General features: G+C 41.7%; 1 protein-coding gene across 3 annotated transcripts in view; it reads right to left on the bottom strand.

Moving 5' to 3' along the window:
• Positions 1 to 1,365: 1,365 nt before the first annotated feature.
• LOC120792115 (Down syndrome cell adhesion molecule-like protein 1 homolog) overlaps positions 1,366 to 20,173 on the bottom strand; it is an 81,473-nt gene continuing 62,665 nt past the window's right edge. The window contains exons 17-35 of one of the 3 annotated variants that reach the window (XM_040131164.1): positions 17,754 to 17,909; positions 17,515 to 17,670; positions 13,665 to 13,804; positions 10,181 to 10,334; positions 8,555 to 8,672; positions 8,040 to 8,203; positions 7,736 to 7,834; positions 5,775 to 5,963; positions 4,995 to 5,123; positions 4,629 to 4,787; positions 4,328 to 4,483; positions 4,090 to 4,120; positions 3,831 to 3,949; positions 3,475 to 3,627; positions 2,960 to 3,154; positions 2,487 to 2,795; positions 1,757 to 1,958; positions 1,545 to 1,693; positions 1,366 to 1,502 (exon numbers count right to left, since the gene is read on the bottom strand). In XM_040131164.1, the coding sequence (XP_039987098.1) occupies positions 1,366 to 1,502; positions 1,545 to 1,693; positions 1,757 to 1,958; positions 2,487 to 2,795; positions 2,960 to 3,154; positions 3,475 to 3,627; positions 3,831 to 3,949; positions 4,090 to 4,120; positions 4,328 to 4,483; positions 4,629 to 4,787; positions 4,995 to 5,123; positions 5,775 to 5,963; positions 7,736 to 7,834; positions 8,040 to 8,203; positions 8,555 to 8,672; positions 10,181 to 10,334; positions 13,665 to 13,804; positions 17,515 to 17,670; positions 17,754 to 17,909 (2,915 nt within the window). Of the gene's footprint in view, positions 1,959 to 2,486; positions 2,796 to 2,959; positions 3,155 to 3,474; positions 3,628 to 3,830; positions 3,953 to 4,089; positions 4,121 to 4,327; positions 4,484 to 4,628; positions 4,788 to 4,994; positions 5,124 to 5,774; positions 5,964 to 7,735; positions 7,835 to 8,039; positions 8,204 to 8,554; positions 8,673 to 10,180; positions 10,335 to 13,664; positions 13,805 to 17,514; positions 17,671 to 17,745; positions 17,910 to 20,173 lie in introns of all 3 variants that reach the window. The other 2 variants (XM_040131162.1, XM_040131163.1) reach the window with 2 other exon arrangements.

Below are 20,173 nucleotides of genomic sequence, written 5' to 3'. Positions count from 1 at the left end.
AAAATGAGTTAAACGAAATAATAATGGTATTGTCGCACCATGATGAATCATGAAAGGGTCTTTTCCTTCTTTGTTCTGAGGGAGTGAAAGAGAGAAAGAAAGGAACTCTTTCGTATCATCAGTAATTGCTCTCTTTTGAACCCACTTCCTCTTCAGTACTTCTCATTTCCTAAGCACTGCCCTCAATCACACTTAGCAAAACAAAGTTCATAATGCTGGACCAAAATTAGGATCATAGTGTTTACATCGCCAGCATCATCATCGGTACTGTCCCCAAAACCCCTTTCACAGGTACAAAATGAAAAAGGGGGGGGGGGCAGATTTGACACAGACGTCCGCCCGAGAGGTCAGCATACAGATTGATTTTAAAAAGGTCCACTGTTGGTGTGTGCCTGCCACATGTATACATATATATATTTACACATATACACCCACACGCACACACACGCAGGCTTGTGACGGTTTCTGTTACTTGGATCCATTCTTACTTTTTCTCAGTGCACATGAGATTATATTTCCATCGTCAGACAAATAAACAAAAAACTGATGAAAGAAAAAAGGTTTGGATTCATCTTTCACTTGATGATGCTTGACATTTTTTTTTTTTTAATCTTCTCTGCTTTGAGTCTGTTTATAAAAGCATCAATTAAGACCACTATGCTTGTCATCCATTGCATGTATAAGAAAATTCCCCCAAGTCTCAAAGCTGGTACTGAGACGACTGTCCTTCCACTGCCTCTAATATATGAATCCATGATGGAGTAACCTCTCAGAGCCAGTGTAACACCAAGTTTGGTGGTTTATGCATACAGTAAAAGCATCCTGCCATGGCACAATGCTGTGATATGAGCTCTTCTTCCATCAGAGATCAGAAAAGAAAACATATTTAAAAACCTAAAAACCTTAACACACTTCTTCGTGAAACTCAAGCAACCTGGTTCATTCTACGACTGTCTTAATCCAGAAGACAAGACAGTGCCCGTGGAAAGCATTTTGTGCATAAGTACAGTGTCCATAACAGAAAATTAAAATATGAGGTGAACAGATAAATCATTTATGTTTTGGCAAGTGATTTCCAGGGTGATGAAATAGAGATAGAGAAAGATGATACAATAATAATAGAAAGCAATCAGGCAGAAAGAAAGGCAAACCCCTGTGCTGTGGAGACCCAACTCTGACCCCTTCATACAGTAGTGTCGATGGGAACCCAACCAGCCCCCTGCAGCCTGGCACAGTGCAGGCACTGACGGGTCAGCTGTGCATGTGTATGTTCCTCACCTCACTTTTCCATAGAGGCTCCAGGCAAGCGCCGGCTTGACCGGCATTCTATGAAGAGTTAAAGTGACAGGCCGCGGTGATGGCAAGCTACACCAGTGTGTAGGACTTGGAGTAGGCCCCTGCCCCTCCATCCCTCTGCTTCTGTAGTCTGCCTAAGCCCGAGGAGCTGCTCTCCAGGAGAGAGTCTCTGGATCCTGCCATCTTGGAGGAGGATGAGGAGGCACCTCCAGGGGTCCCTCCTGCGGCCCCTGCTGCCCCAACTCCACCGGAGGACGATGATGCCCCAGCAGCTGCAGCAGTAGCAGCAGCAGCGGCTGCTGCACTCTGGGCCACTGAGGCAGAGGAGCCGGGCATGGTGAGAGTCCTCTGGGGAAGTGTAGAGCTGCTGGAGCTAGCCGACGCCCCTCCAATCCCACTACCTCCACCACCGCCTCCTGTTGCTCCTCCGGAGGAAGCCCCAGAGGAAGTGAGGTTGGACAGGCCAGAGTGGCCCATGGTCAGGGCCTGCTGCTTTGCAGAGTCCATAGTCACATGACGGCCCTGGGTGTGGTATGCCCGCTGGGCCAGGCCACGAATAGAGGCTTCACGTGGTGGAACCACTGGACATGGGTCATGATGCTCCGACTGCTTTCGGAAGAAGGGATCTGACTTCATGTACAGGGGTAGGTTGCAGTAGTCACCTGGAGGGGAAAAGTCAAATTTAATATGAACGCCAAAGCCTGCAAAATGATGTGTATTTATAGAAACCACTAATTTCACTGGACTCATCTGGCAGCATCACTGGTATATTTGCAAACTATGTACATATGACCCATCACACATTAGCCTTACCTTACCTGTAAACGTAGTTGTATATCTTGTTTTGTACATATTTATATTATGATATAATGTTTATAAGTATCAACAATTGTTTTGCTTCGCTTTTTTGTTATCTCTCTTCTTCAGCTATCCAGGCCTATTTTTTATTTTATTTATTTATTTATTTTTTTGCTATCTTAATTCTTCATTTTGCTGTTCTGACCCTGCGCCCAATCAAAGCCACAGGAGATATTTACTTGGTGGATAAAGTCCGATTCTGATTCTGATATATTCAGCACAGTTTGAACTTTTGACCTAACTTGGTTTATATTTAAAGCCATTTCAAATTTAAAATGCCAAGTGAAAAACAATGTATTAAAAAAAATGAATGCTTTGCAGCAACCACTCACTCTTGGCGCGATGTGGAATGGGCACAGCTACATTCTTGCCACGGTCATAATCCTGGGGTTTGGGGGGCGAGGCAGTGAAACGGCAGATGCCAGGCTCTGACGGTGTGCTCATGGACGTCATACTGTCTGCATTGTCATTGGTACCTGTTGTCATCTGGTCAGATGAGCTGTCAGAGATAAAGCATTCTGTAATCTCAAATTTGGCATGCTGCAGGTGCTCCTCCAGCTTGGCGTGCTCATATGCTCTTGCCAACTCCTCGTAGGTCGAGGAGGCGCTCTCTGTCGACACCATGCTGTTGCGACCCTTATCTATGGAAGAAAAAGGAAAGAAAATGAAGGTGAGCACATTTTATCCAGAAGGCTTTTTGAGGTGTAGCCCACTACAAAAACACATTCTCCTCCACATTTGAAAAATAGCCTTTTTTAAATGTGCACGTCAAAGGCTGTAAGAGTCATTTCACCCATGTGCCAACCTGTGTCCTGTGAAAGGCTGGCGCTGTAGCTGTCACTCTCTGTGACAGTGATGCCATGCTGGGAGCCAACTGTGCGCCAGTCTGAGGTGAGAGTGCGGGCTGGCGTGGAGGCCTGGCACTTGGTCAGAGTCCACTGACTGGAGTAGCGGTTCCTGATGCTGTGGGCTGACTTAACACTCTTCCTCGACACTGGGTCTGGTGGCGAACGGATGAAGAAATAAGAAGGATGCACATATGTACAGAGCCAGGAAGCCAGAAAATGAACAAGCATTTGCAAAACATCAGGCTTAGGCGGACAACAATGCAAAAGGTCATCTGCGAAGATGATGATACGAATAATGATACAAAAAAATAAGGGCAATAAATTGAGCAAAAACGCAAGAACTTTACAAGGTTTATGCAAACACCATGTCTCCGTGTCAATGAGAAAGGAATTTGGGCCACAAGTTACAATACTGCTTCAGTTACTTTAACTTTCACTAACAAAATGGACCCTGAGGAGAGAGAGCACTTACTGGTTCCTGGTCTGATGTCTGACATATCAATCAGAGGACCGGTGTTCTGGATGAGGGCAGGGTGATGAACAGACACACCTGTGCAGAAGCTCTGAGGGTTCCCGGTTTGGTTAAACTCTGTGTCTGTCACAGGGATAGCGGCCTTGTCCTCACCTGTAAGAGACAGAATGAATATTACAGAGAAGCACCTATTAGACGGTTAAGAAAAGGTGGGTTAAAAAAACTGACAAATAAAAGTCTAATGCCTCCCAATGTTCATAACACATTTCACATAAAGATCATTTGATCTGACGCTCATGCACGGACATGTAAACACACACAACAACTCCTTCTGTCTCACTCTCCCTCCCTCTCACCGATTTGCTTGATGCCTTCTTTGTCCTCAATTAGCAGCTGCACTCTGGGGATGTCGATGTGTAACCGTGGGCCCTGAGGAGGGCCCTTCACTGGGGTGTCAAAGCTGCGGTTGTTTTTACTACTCCAGAGACACAAGACAAGCACACACACAAACAAACATTCAGGGTCTTGAGAAAATACAAAATGTGGATTTGTGAAATGGACTTTTGAGTTAGACTAAATAATTCTGTGAGAGGGACTAGGAAATAGCAGTCTTACCTGATCAGCATCTCTGCCAGGCTTTTGGCATCTAGAGACAGCAGAGAACGTAAAAAATTATTTTTTCCTGGCACACAAATCTTATTTTAAAGTTTTTTAAAATAAATGCAACTCTAGAGGCTACATTCAAGATTCTCTCTGAAGTCTGCTTCTGCTTCAGGAATCTCTCAGACTGTTTTATTCTTCTTGCCAGTTCATTCCCACCACTTGTCTCCTCTCCTTTTACTTCTATTCTCACCTCTTAGTCTCTTAAGCCTTTTTTCTTTGCGTTTCTTGCGAATGATGAAGAGTAGTGCAACACCCAGAGTGACCAAGATCACAGGACAGCCAATAGAAAACAGCTTCTTGACATCATCGTTCTTTTCCAGGGGGGATTTGATTGGTGGGATTGTGCCTGTGCAGACACGGGACAAACAGCGATTGGTTACTGTCTTTTCATGACAATATTTTAATGTACCAAGCTTAATGAATTCCCTATTAAAGTAGGAAAAACTAACACTTATCCAAATGGAAATCCAAACAAAGAGTCTTCTACTCACTGCCATCATAGTCCAGTGTTGCAAACTGGGAGCTCTGGTTGCCACAGCCAGCGCTGTTACACGCTTTCATCTTCAACTCGTACCAGGTGGCCTCACGCAGCTCCGCCAGGAACACATCTGTGGTAGCATTGGTACGTACACTCTGCCATGTCCATGTGCCTGCAACAAGTTAGCAATGTTGCGTCTAATCTCTTTTCTTTTCTTATTGGTTTCCAAAAAAAGATGGAAAGTTACCTCAGTACTAGCAATACATTTCTGTTTCACATGGTTGATTTAACTAAGGGTCATAATTTTTTCTGTTTGATTTGTTCTGCAATAACCCCAAATATTACCAACAACTGCAAATTGCAAAAAGCAGTGACCCACCTTTTGGTCTAAACTCTAGCGTGACAGCGCTGATTGGACAGCCTCCACTGGCCCAACCCTGCAGGTTGAGGCGAGCGTGGCTGGAGTTAATGTGGGTGAAGACCGGCTGATCCTTATTGAACTGGGGCTCTGTAAAAATAGCAACATCATGATATATTTGTTTGAATTTGTTCGGATTACTAAAAAATTACAAATGTTGTCCCAGAGAACAGATAGAATATAAGACATCCTATGCAGGTAATATAAATTTTCACCCAAACACTGTCATCTGTGGAAAAGGTAAATGTGTTCTTAAACAATTAATGACTATAATTATAAGTTTCATCAACATGGAGCATATCCAAAGTCCCAGAGCAATACACTGTCTTTAAAAAAAGCCAGCAATCCTTTATCAGGCATTGTGAGTACGGTAAATAATGACGCACAAAAGGTAGCGTTTAATCCTTCGGGTAAAGACGAGAACCCTTTTGTATCTACAATTTCAAAAAGTCTGTTCTGTGTTGATATGAAGGCTCAAGTTTTTACACGTCCTAATGTTCTTCTCGTTATCGTTGGACGAATGCTGTATATGTAAAGCTTCATTGCTGACTGCACCACAGAGACCTCTCACATGTGGCCTGTTTTCTGATAAGTTTTTGTCCGTAAAATTTGCCACTCAGACTGTTCATTACTGCGCAACAACTTTTCCGTCACACGAAGGCGAAGTGTGTATTTTATGTATACTTTTCACCTTTATCCACCCACACTGATTTCATTCATCCTCCATTCCAGGCTTCTCACCTCGCCCGTGGGTCTTTGCCTCAATGATCTCACTGATGCGTCCGGCTCCAACACTGTTTTTGGCAGCCAGCTTTACTTTATACCAGGTGCCACAGCGCAGGTTGTCCAATTTGAAAGAACGCTCACTAGAACTGATGAAAACATCTTTCCATTCCTCTGTGTTGTCTACAGAGTATTGCAGCACAAAACCTGTACACACACAAATAAAAACAATATTAATTACTGTGTTGCTTTATTACACAATTCTTTGTTTGTGACAGTTAAGATGAGGCACTCCTTTTGCACCAACCCTCGCAAGCTTTACAACATTGGTACCTCTTCTGTCCACTAGATGGCAGAGTCAGACTATACTGCTCTTGCCCAGATAAGCCCTGACTGGAGGACAGTTGCGCTGCCATTAGTTACATACAAATCCCAAGACTGGGATGGCGCTGACTGAGCATCTATGCAAATGAGGGCATGCAATATGGTGACTGTTTTTATAATCAGCTGCTTTGGAGAGCCAACTCCCTCCTGCTCTAAGACACTTTCCATCTAATCCTCCATCTCTGTCTGTCTTTCTTTTCCGTTGATAAATAATTATGTATATCTCTGTTTCTTTGTACTCTTTGTACCATCCTTTGTTTCTCCGTCTCTCTCTAACAGATGGTACGACAGTCAAAACCATTAGAAGGCTTAACGTACAGATCCTGCAGTGTTTGTTTATAAGTTTTATAGTCACCCTCTGTCTGCCACAGAACAGAGGAGAACTCAGCAGAACGTAACAGAGAGAACAGTACAGAACAGAGTAACACAATAACTAACAATTGTAGAACAGATTAAAACATAACATAAATTCTCACTGCAGCATTACTAACCTACAGGATTTTGTTCATTTGTTTATCTGTTTATTTTTATCTTATTTTTATGCAAGCTCCAAAGAGGCTGCATAACCAGCCAAACCTTTTTTTTTTTTTATGAAAAGCATGCTAAAATGTTTTATTGGTCTACAGATGCCACTGCAGTAGTAATGCAAAATAGATGCTTGACGGCGAACTTCAGCGTTGCCTACTGCTGACACTGTGCAGATGGCTTCACAGACAGAAAGGCATACTGGTATACATACGAGATATACAGACAGGCTTCACGGATGTATGAGACATTGGATGATGTATGCAAATACTGATTTAGTGCCCCATCATTGTTTGAATACAGAGCTTCACACCCAACACACACTGTTCGAACCAAATTTTATATTACTTCCTATGTCTGTGCCCGTAATGCATGCAAAGAAGGGTCTTCCTCTGGTCCTTCCTGGCAGTGTGCTTACCCATGTAAGTAACACGAAAATATTATATTGTTACAGCTTTTGATAGCTCTAAAATATACTTGACCTAGGGGTTCAAAGAGTTGTCTTTGAATGGGATTTCATAAGAGTTTCTTCGTCGTTTTTGCAGCTATTTCTTTGTAATGTGGATGCAACAAAAATTCTCTGTGGGTCCAGTTCTGTCTTAAGCCACTGCATCCAAATCACCACATGCCTGGTGCTTGATAGCCTCATATAGGTTTAAAGAGAAACAAGGAGTCAGACAGATAACCCCGCACATCCTCAATCTGTCGAACAAGATGAACAAAGCCATCTTCATACAGAAATCAACAACAGATAATCAGATAATCAAACAGACACATAGTTAACAGGGAAACATAAAAACAGGACACCGATCAATGAAGTAATAGAATAGTATAAATACTAACAATATTTAAGGTAAAAGACAGAAAAAACAAAGACAGAGGGTAATCTAAGATCAGAGGTCAGAGGGAAATCTCTTTCATTCATTCACATTTTATAGCATAAACCCACTTGATAACCTCAGTTGAATTCCTGTAAGTGTCACATTCAGACACATAAGCTACAAACAAAAGAGATGTGAGTATACAGGAAGACAGACAGAAAAACATTTTCATTGTGCAGGGCCACCTACCTCTGATAGAGCTGCCTCCGTTGTCTCCTGGTATCCAGGCCAGAGTGATGGAAGAGGTGGAGGTGGTGGAGACGGTGAGACGAGGCTGGTCTGGAGGGACTGAGGAAGAACACCCAGAGTAAACCACTCAATAATACTTGAACCTAAGTGTTATCATAGTAAAATGTTTCTTCTTCTTTTTGAGTACAAAAAATACATAATTGCTATAAATGTAAACAATATACTGTAATATTTATTCAGGCAGGAAAAACTGGCCTATAAGTGAGGCGCAATGAAGGCAGAGTGATAAATGGCATTTTACTACCTTGTACCAAAAGGTTGACTATAATAGTGTCGAAGCCCAGGGTGTTGGTGGCTGTGCAGGTGTAGTATCCAGAATCTTCAGCTTTAACAGAGCGCAGCACTAATGTCCCATTGGCCAGAATGAGACGCTGTCCATCTAGAGACACTGGGATGGCTGTGTCCTCACTAACAGAAAGGAAGGAGAGAGAATCATGAGACTTATTTATAAGACTTATTTTACTGCATATTATGTTAAAATGCTATTCTTTTGTCACAGTGTTATTCAACAGGAGGCTGCAAAATTGTCCAAGGACATGAGGTGAACGTTGAGGTGGATGTTTTGTGTAGTTTGCATTCAAGTTAGGATCCGGGTTTGCGTTAGTATTTTTTCTGAAGTTGCACTTCTTATGTGACATTATTGACAAACTGACCTTTTGCTGAACCATCTGAGATACTTTAACACTAATCCATTCGAAGAAGAGTCACAGCTGCACTGTACACACAGCTTTATATAAAATTTCTGGGGTGGATTCTCACCTGTCTTTGGTCCATTTTATGGTAGGTGTTGGTTCTCCTACTGAGCTACAGGGCAGTCGTACCTCTTTCATCCAGGGAGTGGTCACGGTACCCCCAAATGAGAGGATCTTAGCTGGGGCTGGTGGAGGAAGAAGAAACACATGTAAAAATGATAGTTGTATAGAGAGAAAGAAACTGGAAAAAAAGAATTAGAACTAAAAGCATTAATACTGAAACCGACCATAATACAAGCAGAGCAATAGCCTAATTAATATGTACCAATCGGATAATCTTGCCATTGTCAAACAAACAATTTTAAAACCTAAGAAACAAATGCTGCAGAGGTTTCAGAATATTTTGATCTATACATTATGATGGTTAACACGGAATGTATAAATTGATTTGTTTTCCATTTGGGATCCTTTCAATAAGCATTTACTAGAGGGAAATGTGTATTGTATTTCCTGTGATTCACACTTGGTGGAAAAGAACTCTGTGTTAAATATGACATTGTCCAGCAAAGAATAGAATCTGAATAAGAATATAAAATGGGACAAAGAATGAGCGGAGAGGATATGAAAAAATATCCATCTATTCAGGTACATAAACCTTGTCACCCCCCCCCACCCGCTCTCTCTTGCTCTCCCTTTCTCTTTGTTTCTCAAGCTTTGCGTCTTAATGCTAGTGCTGTAGTGCACTTATGTTAAGGCTGAATGAAGTATTGAGTGGGCAAGCCTGGAGAACACTGCCTTTTACAGCTGCCGATCAGCTGACGCACCCACCCATACGAACACACTCACAAACCTTTGCACCCGGCAGTCAAAGGAAGGAATAAATAAAGAAAAGGATAACATGGTGGAAAGTGCACTCTATTCATTCTTACTCCCGTATTCTTCCTGTCTTTTAATCCAAAGCCTATTGATTTAACTGCCCTCTTCATTTTCTTAAACATCCTGCCTCTCTGTTGTCTTGTGTATTAGTAGCTCTGCTCCTGTCGTGTCATTTTCTCCCCTCTTTTTCTCCCTCCACCTGCTATAAAGTCAAAACAGGCAGTAAAAGAAAAAGAAAAGGGATACCGTGTATGGAGCAAGTGACAGAGTAAGAGGGAGATCGTTTACATGATTCACAGAGTCATAGGGGATGAAGAGCAAAACTTCCTTTAAATCAAAGGATTTTTAGTTCAGTACGCTGTCAGTAGTAGTGTCCAAACAATTCCTAAGAGATGACAGAAGCAGGGAGAGACAGAACAAAGAGCCAGAAAAATCAAGAAAAAATGAAATGGACACCGTTGTCTCATCCAACCAAAAACAGCTGATTTGGTGATTTAAAGGTCAAAACACCTTCAGGTGTCTGGGTTAAATTCAAGCAGAGATGAGGAGTGGGCTACAGAGTTATGTAGTATTACTCCCCAAGACCTGTAAACAGTCTTTGATGTGTTAATATGGGACACTTCCTCTTTAAATGATATGAAACAATGATTAAATGTAACCTAGAAGTAAAAAAGTAACAACTCACTATCAAATCCAATTATGCCCGGTTTTAATCTTGATGCCTTGTGAACTGCAAATGACCAAAACCATGCTTACTGGGCATTTAACCTCAATGTGTCTGTCATTGCATATGTCAGTCGCACATTCAGGGGCTCACCCTTGGCTGCTGGCTCCACAGTGACCTTCTCGCTGAAGTTACCCCGGCCTGCGGTGGTGACGGCTGCAGCCCAGATCAGGTACTGCTGCCGATGGTTGAGGTGGGTGATTCGGTAGAACAGCAGCTCTGGATTGGCTTCATACTCACTGGGCAGCTGGGGAGAGAAAGCAGAAAAGAAAGTGTTAATCTTGGAGGAAATATTATAGGGAAATATATTTTTTCTTTTTAAATCAATCAAATCTGCAAGTAGGCTAAAAGTGTGTGCAAGGTTTTGTAGAAACAGGACCTAATATGTATCGGGTACATCACCACGAAATTCTTGCATTAAAAACATTCTAAAATAAACAGATTTTTCTGTGGAAATAGATGGACTTTTGTAACAAAAAAAGAAAAGTAGGTTGCAAATTATAAAGGCTCCCAAAAACATAATTAAAAAACATATAGATTAGAAAAGTAATTAGTAAAAGAGATTAGTAGTAAGATAGATTAGTAAAAGATATAGATGTAGTTATTTTTTAATGACAGACCACGTACTTTCTGCATTTCCTTAAGAATAAAAAAAAACAAAACATTAAAGAATTCTCTTTTAGGGTTCTGGTAACCAAATTGGCACTGTATCATATGTGCTAAGCAGCACATGGTAAATTCTGGGGGATGCCAAAGACGCGATAATTTTGTCACTTTACTGGAGAGGCTGAAGTAATGTGAAGGGCTGAGTGAACATCAGTCTAATGTGAACCAAGCCTTGTATTCTCTGCTCATGTCAGCACTACAGGAAAAGACAGGAGGATGGGTTGGAAGGTACAGAGGTTCTGGGGCTTATTACGATAAGGCAAAACTGTGTGGAAGGATGAAGCTGGAGGGAGGGAGGGAGAGAGCGAGAGAGAGAGAGAGATGAGAGGGTTGGGTAAGGGGGAGTAAAGCCCACTTCCTCTCCTCCTCTGTTCTCCTCAGGGAGGGCAAACAGAGATATGAGACAGAAGAAGACAATGGGGGACAGACAAATGAGACAGTCAGAGATATCATGAACAGTCATACACTAATGAGGCCTATCTACTGCAGGCATCAGCAATGATGGAGGGAAAGCAGAGGAGAGGAGAGGAGAGTCACATAAGCAGGCAGAGGAAGAGGAATGGTTAGATACAAACAAGCACAAATACGCATGCATGAATCTACTGACACACACAGACACACACATTCAGTGGCATACATGACCTGGAGGTGGATGTGTAATTGCAGTGTGTTTAACCCAGCCATGTGTCTGCTGTCTAGACATATACATATCACTGTCCCTTCAACACACACACACACACACACACACACACACGCACACACACACACACACACACACACACACACACACACAGACACACACACACAGACACACACACAAACACACACACACACTCACAAAACATCTCCTTTTTACTGCCTGCCAGTCACTATTCACCTACCTACCAATTATACCCTTATTCCCTCAACTCCTGCTCTTCATCTAGTCTTCAGGTATCCCAACACACACACACATACACACACACACACACACACACACACACACACACACGCATACACACACACACACACACACACACACACACACACACACACACACACACACACACACACACACACACACACACACTTATACACATCCCCTGTTTTACTGTGCCGCTGGTCTCAACTATGAATAAAGGAATATGAAAAAAGGAAACAACAAATTTAACACACGCGCACTGTGTAGCACCTAACATTCACTGTTGCTGTCTAAATCTTATTTTACTGCACCTCACCAGTTTGACACTGACTCACATTTCTGAATGACAGGCGCTCGAGCCCAGATGAAATGATGACTGCGATACAAGTGTCAAATGGTTTGAAGTCTGTCAACGTGGCAGACCAGTAAAACCTGCAAAGACACTGCAGTGTTGCTGAGTTATGCCCTTGCCTGCTGGGTTTTTGTCTGCAGAACGGTTTATTCTGGGCAAACTGATTCCAGTATTCCTGTTGTTTTTCACATTTATGAGCAGGCCGTCATGGAGGAATCCACTGGGCTTTTTATTACTTCCCTGTGTTCCCTGTTCATCATCCATTCCTCTTGTCTCTGTCCTCTCTGTATTTTCCTCTCTGCCTATCCTTTACCCCACTGCGCCATGCTTCCCTTGTCCTCCTGCCATCACTCTTCATCCCTCTCTTCATTTCCCTGTCCCTTTCCACATTTCCCCGTCATATAGGGGCCCACTCCTTTCTTTTTTTGTCCATCTATCCACCGATACCCCCTTCTGTTTTACATCGTGAGAATCAGGGTATTTCAATTTCTTCTTCTTCTGCTCACTCCTCTCTGTACATTTGTCTCTATATTCTCCATTGCAGGCAGATGTATGTACAGAGGGATGGATGGATGGCTGAATGGGTGAGTGAGTAGACGTTAGGTGGAAGGGAGGGAGGAGTGACAGAGTGTGTGTTGCTGTAACGGATATTAAAATATTCCTCCGGTGTGGAGATAGCGGTGATCCGGGGAACGATAGAGCGAGATAATGAAAAGAGGAACAAAAGTACTCCCCACGCGATGTGTCTGACCCCCCCATCCCTCCTTCCTTCTCTCCAGTCGCACTCATTTACATAGTAATCATCCTGAACTCTGCATGGGGGCTTCAGAGAGAGAAGGAGGGACTAAAAGAGAGAGAGAGACAGAGACACGGGGAGAGAGAGCGATAGGTAAATAGATAGGGAAAAAGAGAGAAAGAGTGATTTGTGAATGAGGGAGAAAAAGTAGAAGATGCATGTATATTTGTAGATATGCTTTTTGTGTGTGTGTGTGTGTGTGTGTGTGTGTGTGTGTGTGTATGCAAGCATACAAACAGGATATATTTCTTGCTTTTGAATTCACTCTGTCATAAAAACATGAGTTGCATATATGCATGTACCTCTATATGCTTGGTGTGATACATTTATGAGTGTGTGTATATTTGTGTATGGGTGTGTGTCTGGGTGTAAGTGAGAGTGTGTGTTTGCTGTCGACTTGTTTTCTGCCCTCATTGATGAACAGATGAGGTTGTCCTGGCAACATGATGAGACGCAGATATGCAAATGAGGCTGGAGGGTGAGTTTGCACGCATACACACTGCGGTATGAGGAGAGCTCATTTCACACACACATCTTGCTGAGACTGCAGCACTAGACCACACACACACACACACACACACACACACACACACACACACACACACACACACACACACACACACACACACACACACACACACACACACACACACACAAAAACCAAATGCAGAGCTACGTCATAATTAAATCAATTTTCTTTCATCTTAGCATCATATAAATTGTATAACATAAGCTATATTCTGCATTTCAAAAGAATCTTGTCTCCTTCATCACCAGCCATGTCTGTATGGTCTTTTTCCACCTTTTCCTCTTTCATCCACTTCCCAATCCTGAAACTCCCTGCACCCCTCTTCTAACTCACCGGTTGGCCTGACCCAGGGCTGGAGCAGTAGATGGTGTACTTGCGGATGATTCCATTTGGCTTGTGAGGGGGTAACCAGGACACCATGACACTACTGGCAGAGGAGGGCACAGCTTTGATGCCAGCTGGGGGTCCAGGGTCTGAATCATAAAGGGGAGAGAAGAGGGAAATAGAGGGCAGAGAAAACGTGAACTGATTAAATTTCTCTGCGCATACAGTGCACTGACTTAATAGCTCTAAGGGTGTTTTTGGTGCTTTTGCAGAGATTTGTCCATTTGTTGTCATTATTAGCTGTTAAATGATGCCAACACTTTCAACAAAAACATCCATGTGTACCCAGCAGACCCTTGGCTAAATTGTTGGCACTCAATACTTTACCCTACAATATTACAGCCAGTGCAGCTGGCTCAGCTTGCTGCTCAACATTTAGTAGCTAGCTCACACACTGAGTAGCAGTACAATTCTTCTCCCGTGCCAACAGACCAATTTTTTTTCCCAGACAAATATTTCGTGACACAAAAAACAAAATAAAGCCCAACATTAGAAAATAGAGGATATGAGTATGACCTAAGTAGTGTAATACCTTTTGCAGCTTTCACATCATATGATATCATAGGCTAGGCTGAGCCTGTACTCAACAAAATTTCTGATTTCTTCAACTTAACGTTCATTCCATGCCAGCTCATCCAGAATTCAGAAATGTTCCCAGTTCATGTAATTGATTTTCTCAAAAAAAAAATTAACCTGGAAACAGGGACCTTGCAAAATCCTATACCTCTGCTCCAAATACTTTTTTTGGTTATGAATTTTGGAAGTCTGGCCCTTAAAGCCGAATTTCATCATTTCTGCGATTCTTTGTATGAGTATTCTAAGCCTCACCAATTGCTTTTTTTTTTTCACTGGATTGGGTTGAAATTTGAACTGAACATCCAATAAACCCCAAGAATAATTTCAACACGTCAACAAATCAATAAGAAACAAATAATTTTTTACCCAAACAAAGAATCTTTAATTGTAGTTTTCATTTTCTTGTAGCCAAATTTTGATTCTATGTAGTATTGATATAGTTCTATCACATCTAGAAGTTATTTGGTCCTGCATAAAAAACTGAGTGCCAAAGATCTTGCAAGATATACATTCGGAGCTGAAAAACCCACTTTTTAAATATATTTTGACTTTATATTTTCCAAAGAAAGATTATTCTAATTTCCTTGAAATTTATTTATTTAACTTATTTATTCATTGCAGATATAAACATTTTTAAAGATGTTCTATAACTCCTTCATCATTTAATAATTTTATGAAAATAGCTAATTTTTTCTTACTTTTCAGTGGCTGTAATATTACATTCAGTTTTTCTGTTTCATGCGTAGATATTTGTACTACGTTGACTCCAAGGTTTTCTATCTCTCTGTGACAACTATTGTGCCTGGTTTTCATTTGGTTCAGGGAATTTGTAAAAATGATGAAAATCAACTTCGAGGGGACAAACTTCACATATTCATAACTAAAAAAGTATTTGGAGCAGAGCTATAAGATTTTGTTTTCATGTGAATATTTTCAAGAAAAATCCATGACATGAACTGCGAGGTCCTTGGTGAGTTGGTATGGAAAGACCCTTAAGTTTATTAAACACTATTCCTCTTGTTTCCATGATCACATTATAACACTGATAATACCCTGGGGTGTCTTGCTACAGAAAAATACAGGATTTAGTGGGGGTACCTCTTGTAATTCTCTTGTGTAATTTTTCAACTCTGCCTCATGTAATATTTCAAATACTGATAAGCAACATTGCCAACATCAAGGTCTCTATCAGACAATAAGCTTGCAATATTCTGTGTGTATGCAGACCAAGGCTGAAATTATTAGTCGATCAACAGAAAATTAATCTCCAACTTCTTCTCAATATTGACTGATCTTAATTTTTAAGCAAAAATGCCAAACATTGACTGGTTCCGGCTCCTCGTATGTGACTTTTTCCTGCTATTCTTAGTATTCTATGAAAGTATATTGAATGTTTTGGGGTTTTCGACTGCTGGTTTGACAAAACAAGTAATTTGAATAGGTAGGCCCTTACTTTTAGGAAATTGTAAAGGGAATATTTCACAGCTGATAATTTAGTACTGAAAACATTCTTTAGTTGCATCACTGATGAACACTATCTCTCTTTTCCTTTGTATGTTACTTTCGTACTGCACCTGGGGTTGGATGTGAACAATATCAACCTTGTGCGCTTATGTATCATTTTTCCATATGGACAATTCACTGTGCATAATTGCTTATTTGACCAGTGACTTCTTTGCATAAAACATATACTGTCTGTATGCTAACTTTCAGCCATGCCTATTCTGTCTGATTTTAATGTTAATGAAAATAAGGAACATCAGGGAAAACCAGGCTGGTTAATATGATTCTAAGTGTATGGTAAAGTGTAAGCATGGCTTACTGAAGCTAATAACCCCAGAGCTTCATTATTGCGATGTCTGTGTTCTTAATAGCGGTTAGTTAACAATTACTTTAAGATCAACAAAAAGAGTCAAATGTCAGTTTTCTTGGTGTAACATTGATGATTATAAACAACTACAGGGTTAAAACATCCTGAAAAAATTAGACAACATAAGTGAGTTAAAGTTCAAAAACTGTTTAAAACATAAATTCCATAAATAAACACATACGCACTCGTATAGACCAAACGCATGCACATTTTCAAAGAGACTAAATGTAGTGACCCCAACAGTCCACAGCCCCTTTGAAAGAGCATGAAAAAGAACTGAATAATGAATCTCTGTCTTCTTCCCTCTTATGCTTACTGTCTACTGTCTTTGTGTGTCTGAGAAACAGACGTAGAGAAAGGCATGAGTGTTGGTTGTTTGCACAATTGCAGTGCAAACACTTTTCCATATGCTACAGACAGAACTGAGGGCAAAGGGAATGATGAGACCGAGTGAGATGGAGAACGCTGAACGTATGTGAAGAGGTTGCCCCTGGACACAGTGTCAACCCGCATCAGGGAAAAGGAGACACTCAGCTTGCCCCTGATAAATACACGCACTCAAACACATGCACACACACATTTGAAGAGCTATTGCAGCGAGGCCAGCTCATAAAATGGAGATATAGTGAAAAAAAGAGAATAAAGGTCTTTTCTGAAATGACACTTCTTAGATTCTCTGCTCTCCCCCTCACTCCTGCGCTCCCTCTCTCCCTCATATTCTCCATCTCCAGACGCCTGCCTCCTCCTCTGACTGGCCCCAGGGAGGGAGAAGAGAGGCGGATACGGATGTAATCCACAGCCCGTCAGTGTAAGCACAAAATTAATTCTCTCTAAGCCACAAAGAATTAATCCCTCTCCTTGTGCTTTGTGCTGAGCTAGACTTGCACACAAACAATATCACATGTACACACACATGCACACCAATGCTAAAACATGTACACCCCCCCCCTCCCCAAACACACACACACACACACACACACACACACACACACACACACAGACACACACACACACACACACACACACAACACTTCCACATATTCGCATGCACAGATCCACACCCTTAGGCTTCTTAACCACACACACACACACACACACACACACACACACACATTTTGGCTTCTTAATTCTCATTAGCACTAGTAATGGCACATCAGAGCACAAAGAGGTTTTAAGCAGCAACCTCAGCCTTACAAAGACCTTCTCTACCCCCCCGGCTGTCTGCCTCCCACACACTGCTACCTAAACCATGAAGACCTGCCCCAAAGATGTGACACATTATGACACATTATTGTAGATCTGTTCATTATTTGGTTTACATGTGTGGAAAAATCTACTAAAATATGGACTCACAGTCTTCACGGGTTTGGATATACAGGACGTTGCTCCTGACTCCATCCCCTGCCTGGGTGTAGGCCAGCACCTGGATGCTGTAGTTGGTGAACTTCTCCAGGCCTCTGAGCTCCACCTGCTCCTTGGTGGTTGTGATGTTTTGCATTTCACCCCACTCTAAGAGACAAAAAGAAAGAGATGTTCAGACCAAGGACTGAGATGTTACCACCCATGAAGTCTAAGTAAGATGACAGACACACTCAGCCCACCTCCATCCGGGAAGACGGCCCAGAACACGACCCGATATCCTTTCAATACGCCATGCAATGTCATTCTGGGAGGCTCGGCCCATGTGATTACTGCCTCGTCTGATGTTACAGAAATGGCTCGCACATTCTGAGGAGGCTGGCTGGGCACTGGAGACAAAGAGAGGGGGAGAGAGAGAAGAGAAAAGGTCAGATAAGGTATCAAGAAAAAAGGTCTGTTCATTAAAGGGTGAAAAACAAACACAAATCAAGGAATTCTTACCATCCAGATTCTTTTAATCCCATAAGTAGCTTTATGTTTGGAAAATGCTCTTATTCCATGCTGTGACAATATTGCATATACAGTATATTCTGTATCAGCTTGTTCCTTCTCTTCATTGAAGCTATATGATGTTTACACATGTTTACATGAAATATTAAAAACCCAATATTCTAGATGTCTTATGCATAATTTTTAAACATTTTTACACATTTCCTCAAATTCGTATTTGGTATCTTTGGAAACTCTACATCTGGCCCTCTGACAGGGAGAGCCAGATCGCAGAGATCTGAGGGGTTTTCATTCCCCCTTTAAGTAGCTTTAAGGGTTGGAAAGAATCATTTTCACTGTCTGACTATAATATACTCTGTATGAGCTTGTTCCAACTCTTAATTGAAGCTAATTGAGTGAAATATTCCAATCCAAGACTCTATGTTTTCATGGCTGCACCATTCCAAATGATTGGATGTCTTTTGAATCATTTTATACATATTTCTCCTAAATTTAGCAATTCATATTTGATATGTAGAAATAGTTTGGGGTTTCCACTACAATTTAAAATAAAGTTTAGCTGCACAGTGTGAGTTTGCATTGACGAACGCTAACCCTGGGGTTTAAAGGGTTCATAATTGTGAAAATGTAAATGATTTTCACATTTATGCAAAGGCTGTCATTGTCTCCTAGAAAATTAGGGCTGTTTTGGCTAGCTGATAAATAAATAAATAAACCCTCGCTGAAACCCTAAAAGGCATTTCCATATCAAACCTGAAGTGAGTAAACAGGCTAGCGATAGATAAAAAGCCCATGACATGCATCCAGCCTGATGTATAGGAACATCTCTACAACCACCATCTCTCTTTCTCTGTACAAGCCTCCCTCTGTCCCCGCCAGCCCAGGTGTCTCTTCTGTTGGCTACCGCTGACCATTAGTCTTTCATGGTTTGAATAACGCACACTGTTGAAGATGAACAGAAGTCAGCTTGTGAGAGAAGGAGGGGCAGGAAGAGAGGAAGAAAGCTGACTGAAAGACAGAGAGCAATGAAAGAGAGAGACTGGGCCAAGTCCACCAGGGGATTTTTTTCTGCAGCTGGTGAAGAGGAGGTGGGGAGGAGGACGGAGGAAGTAAGGGAGAGGAGAAAGGAGGATTAGAAAACTGAGACTGGGTATTGCATGAATAAACCTTTAGGCTCCAAGTTTAAATAATTAGAAGGCATCAAAACATAGCCCAGTTCCTCCCTTCACAGTCACATCTTTACGAGTAGAGAAATAAGAACTGAAAGAGGATGTGAACAAAAAGGTGCCTCCAAACTGTCTGTATTCTGGCCTTTGTAAGGTTAAACAGTTGAAGGAAGGCCGATAAATCCAAACAAAGTTTAATAAATCAGTGGAAGCTAAGGTGTAAATGAAACTTACATAAATAAGTAGATACGTCTGGAGAAAAAGAAGATGGGGAATACAGGAACTTAATGAAAGGCAGTTTTTGGACTGGGGCTATACAGAGGAGGAGGAGAGGGGGTTGAGGGGCAGAGGAAGAGAGGGAGGAAGGGAGGAAGAGGGTTAAAAGCAAGGGGAGCAAGGGAAGGGCAGAAAAAGATGAAAAGAGGGAGCAGAGAGACAATGCGCTCAGCTGTGGATAATTACAGCAGGAAGCTAGCAGAGGGAACGACAGAGAGAGACAGACAGAGAGACAAGCTAATTATAATTATTTTTAGTATGCTTGTTGTTATCACTATTATCATAATGGCCATCAATATCACTGTCGCCACGGTGACAGCCACACGGAAGAATTGGAGGGCTCTGTCTGCTCTGGACCAATGGACCTCAGCCAACTGTTCACTGGGTGGACAAGTATGTATGTGACGTGTGTATTTGTTTGTCTGTGTGTGTGTGTGTGTGTATCTGTGGTGTGTAAGTGTGTAAGTGTGTGTGTGTTTTTTTTTTTCTTTGTGGAGGGGGGACTCAGTCAAATGTGGATGACGTATGATAGAGACTAAGAGAGATGGCATGTACTGAAAAAAAATGTTTTCATGTACACTGTGCAGATTGTTTTTTTTAAACTGCAGCTCAACACTAAAGAACAAAGAGCGAATACAAGAGTACAAGAAGTACAATATTTAGAGGCTTCTTGAGAGAAAGAATTCAGAGGTTTTTCTTTT

The sequence above is a fragment of the Xiphias gladius genome, chromosome 7 (assembly GCF_016859285.1).
Source record: "Xiphias gladius isolate SHS-SW01 ecotype Sanya breed wild chromosome 7, ASM1685928v1, whole genome shotgun sequence".
NCBI classification, from domain to species: domain Eukaryota; kingdom Metazoa; phylum Chordata; class Actinopteri; order Istiophoriformes; family Xiphiidae; genus Xiphias; species Xiphias gladius.
This window is presented reverse-complemented; position numbering and strand designations above follow the sequence as displayed.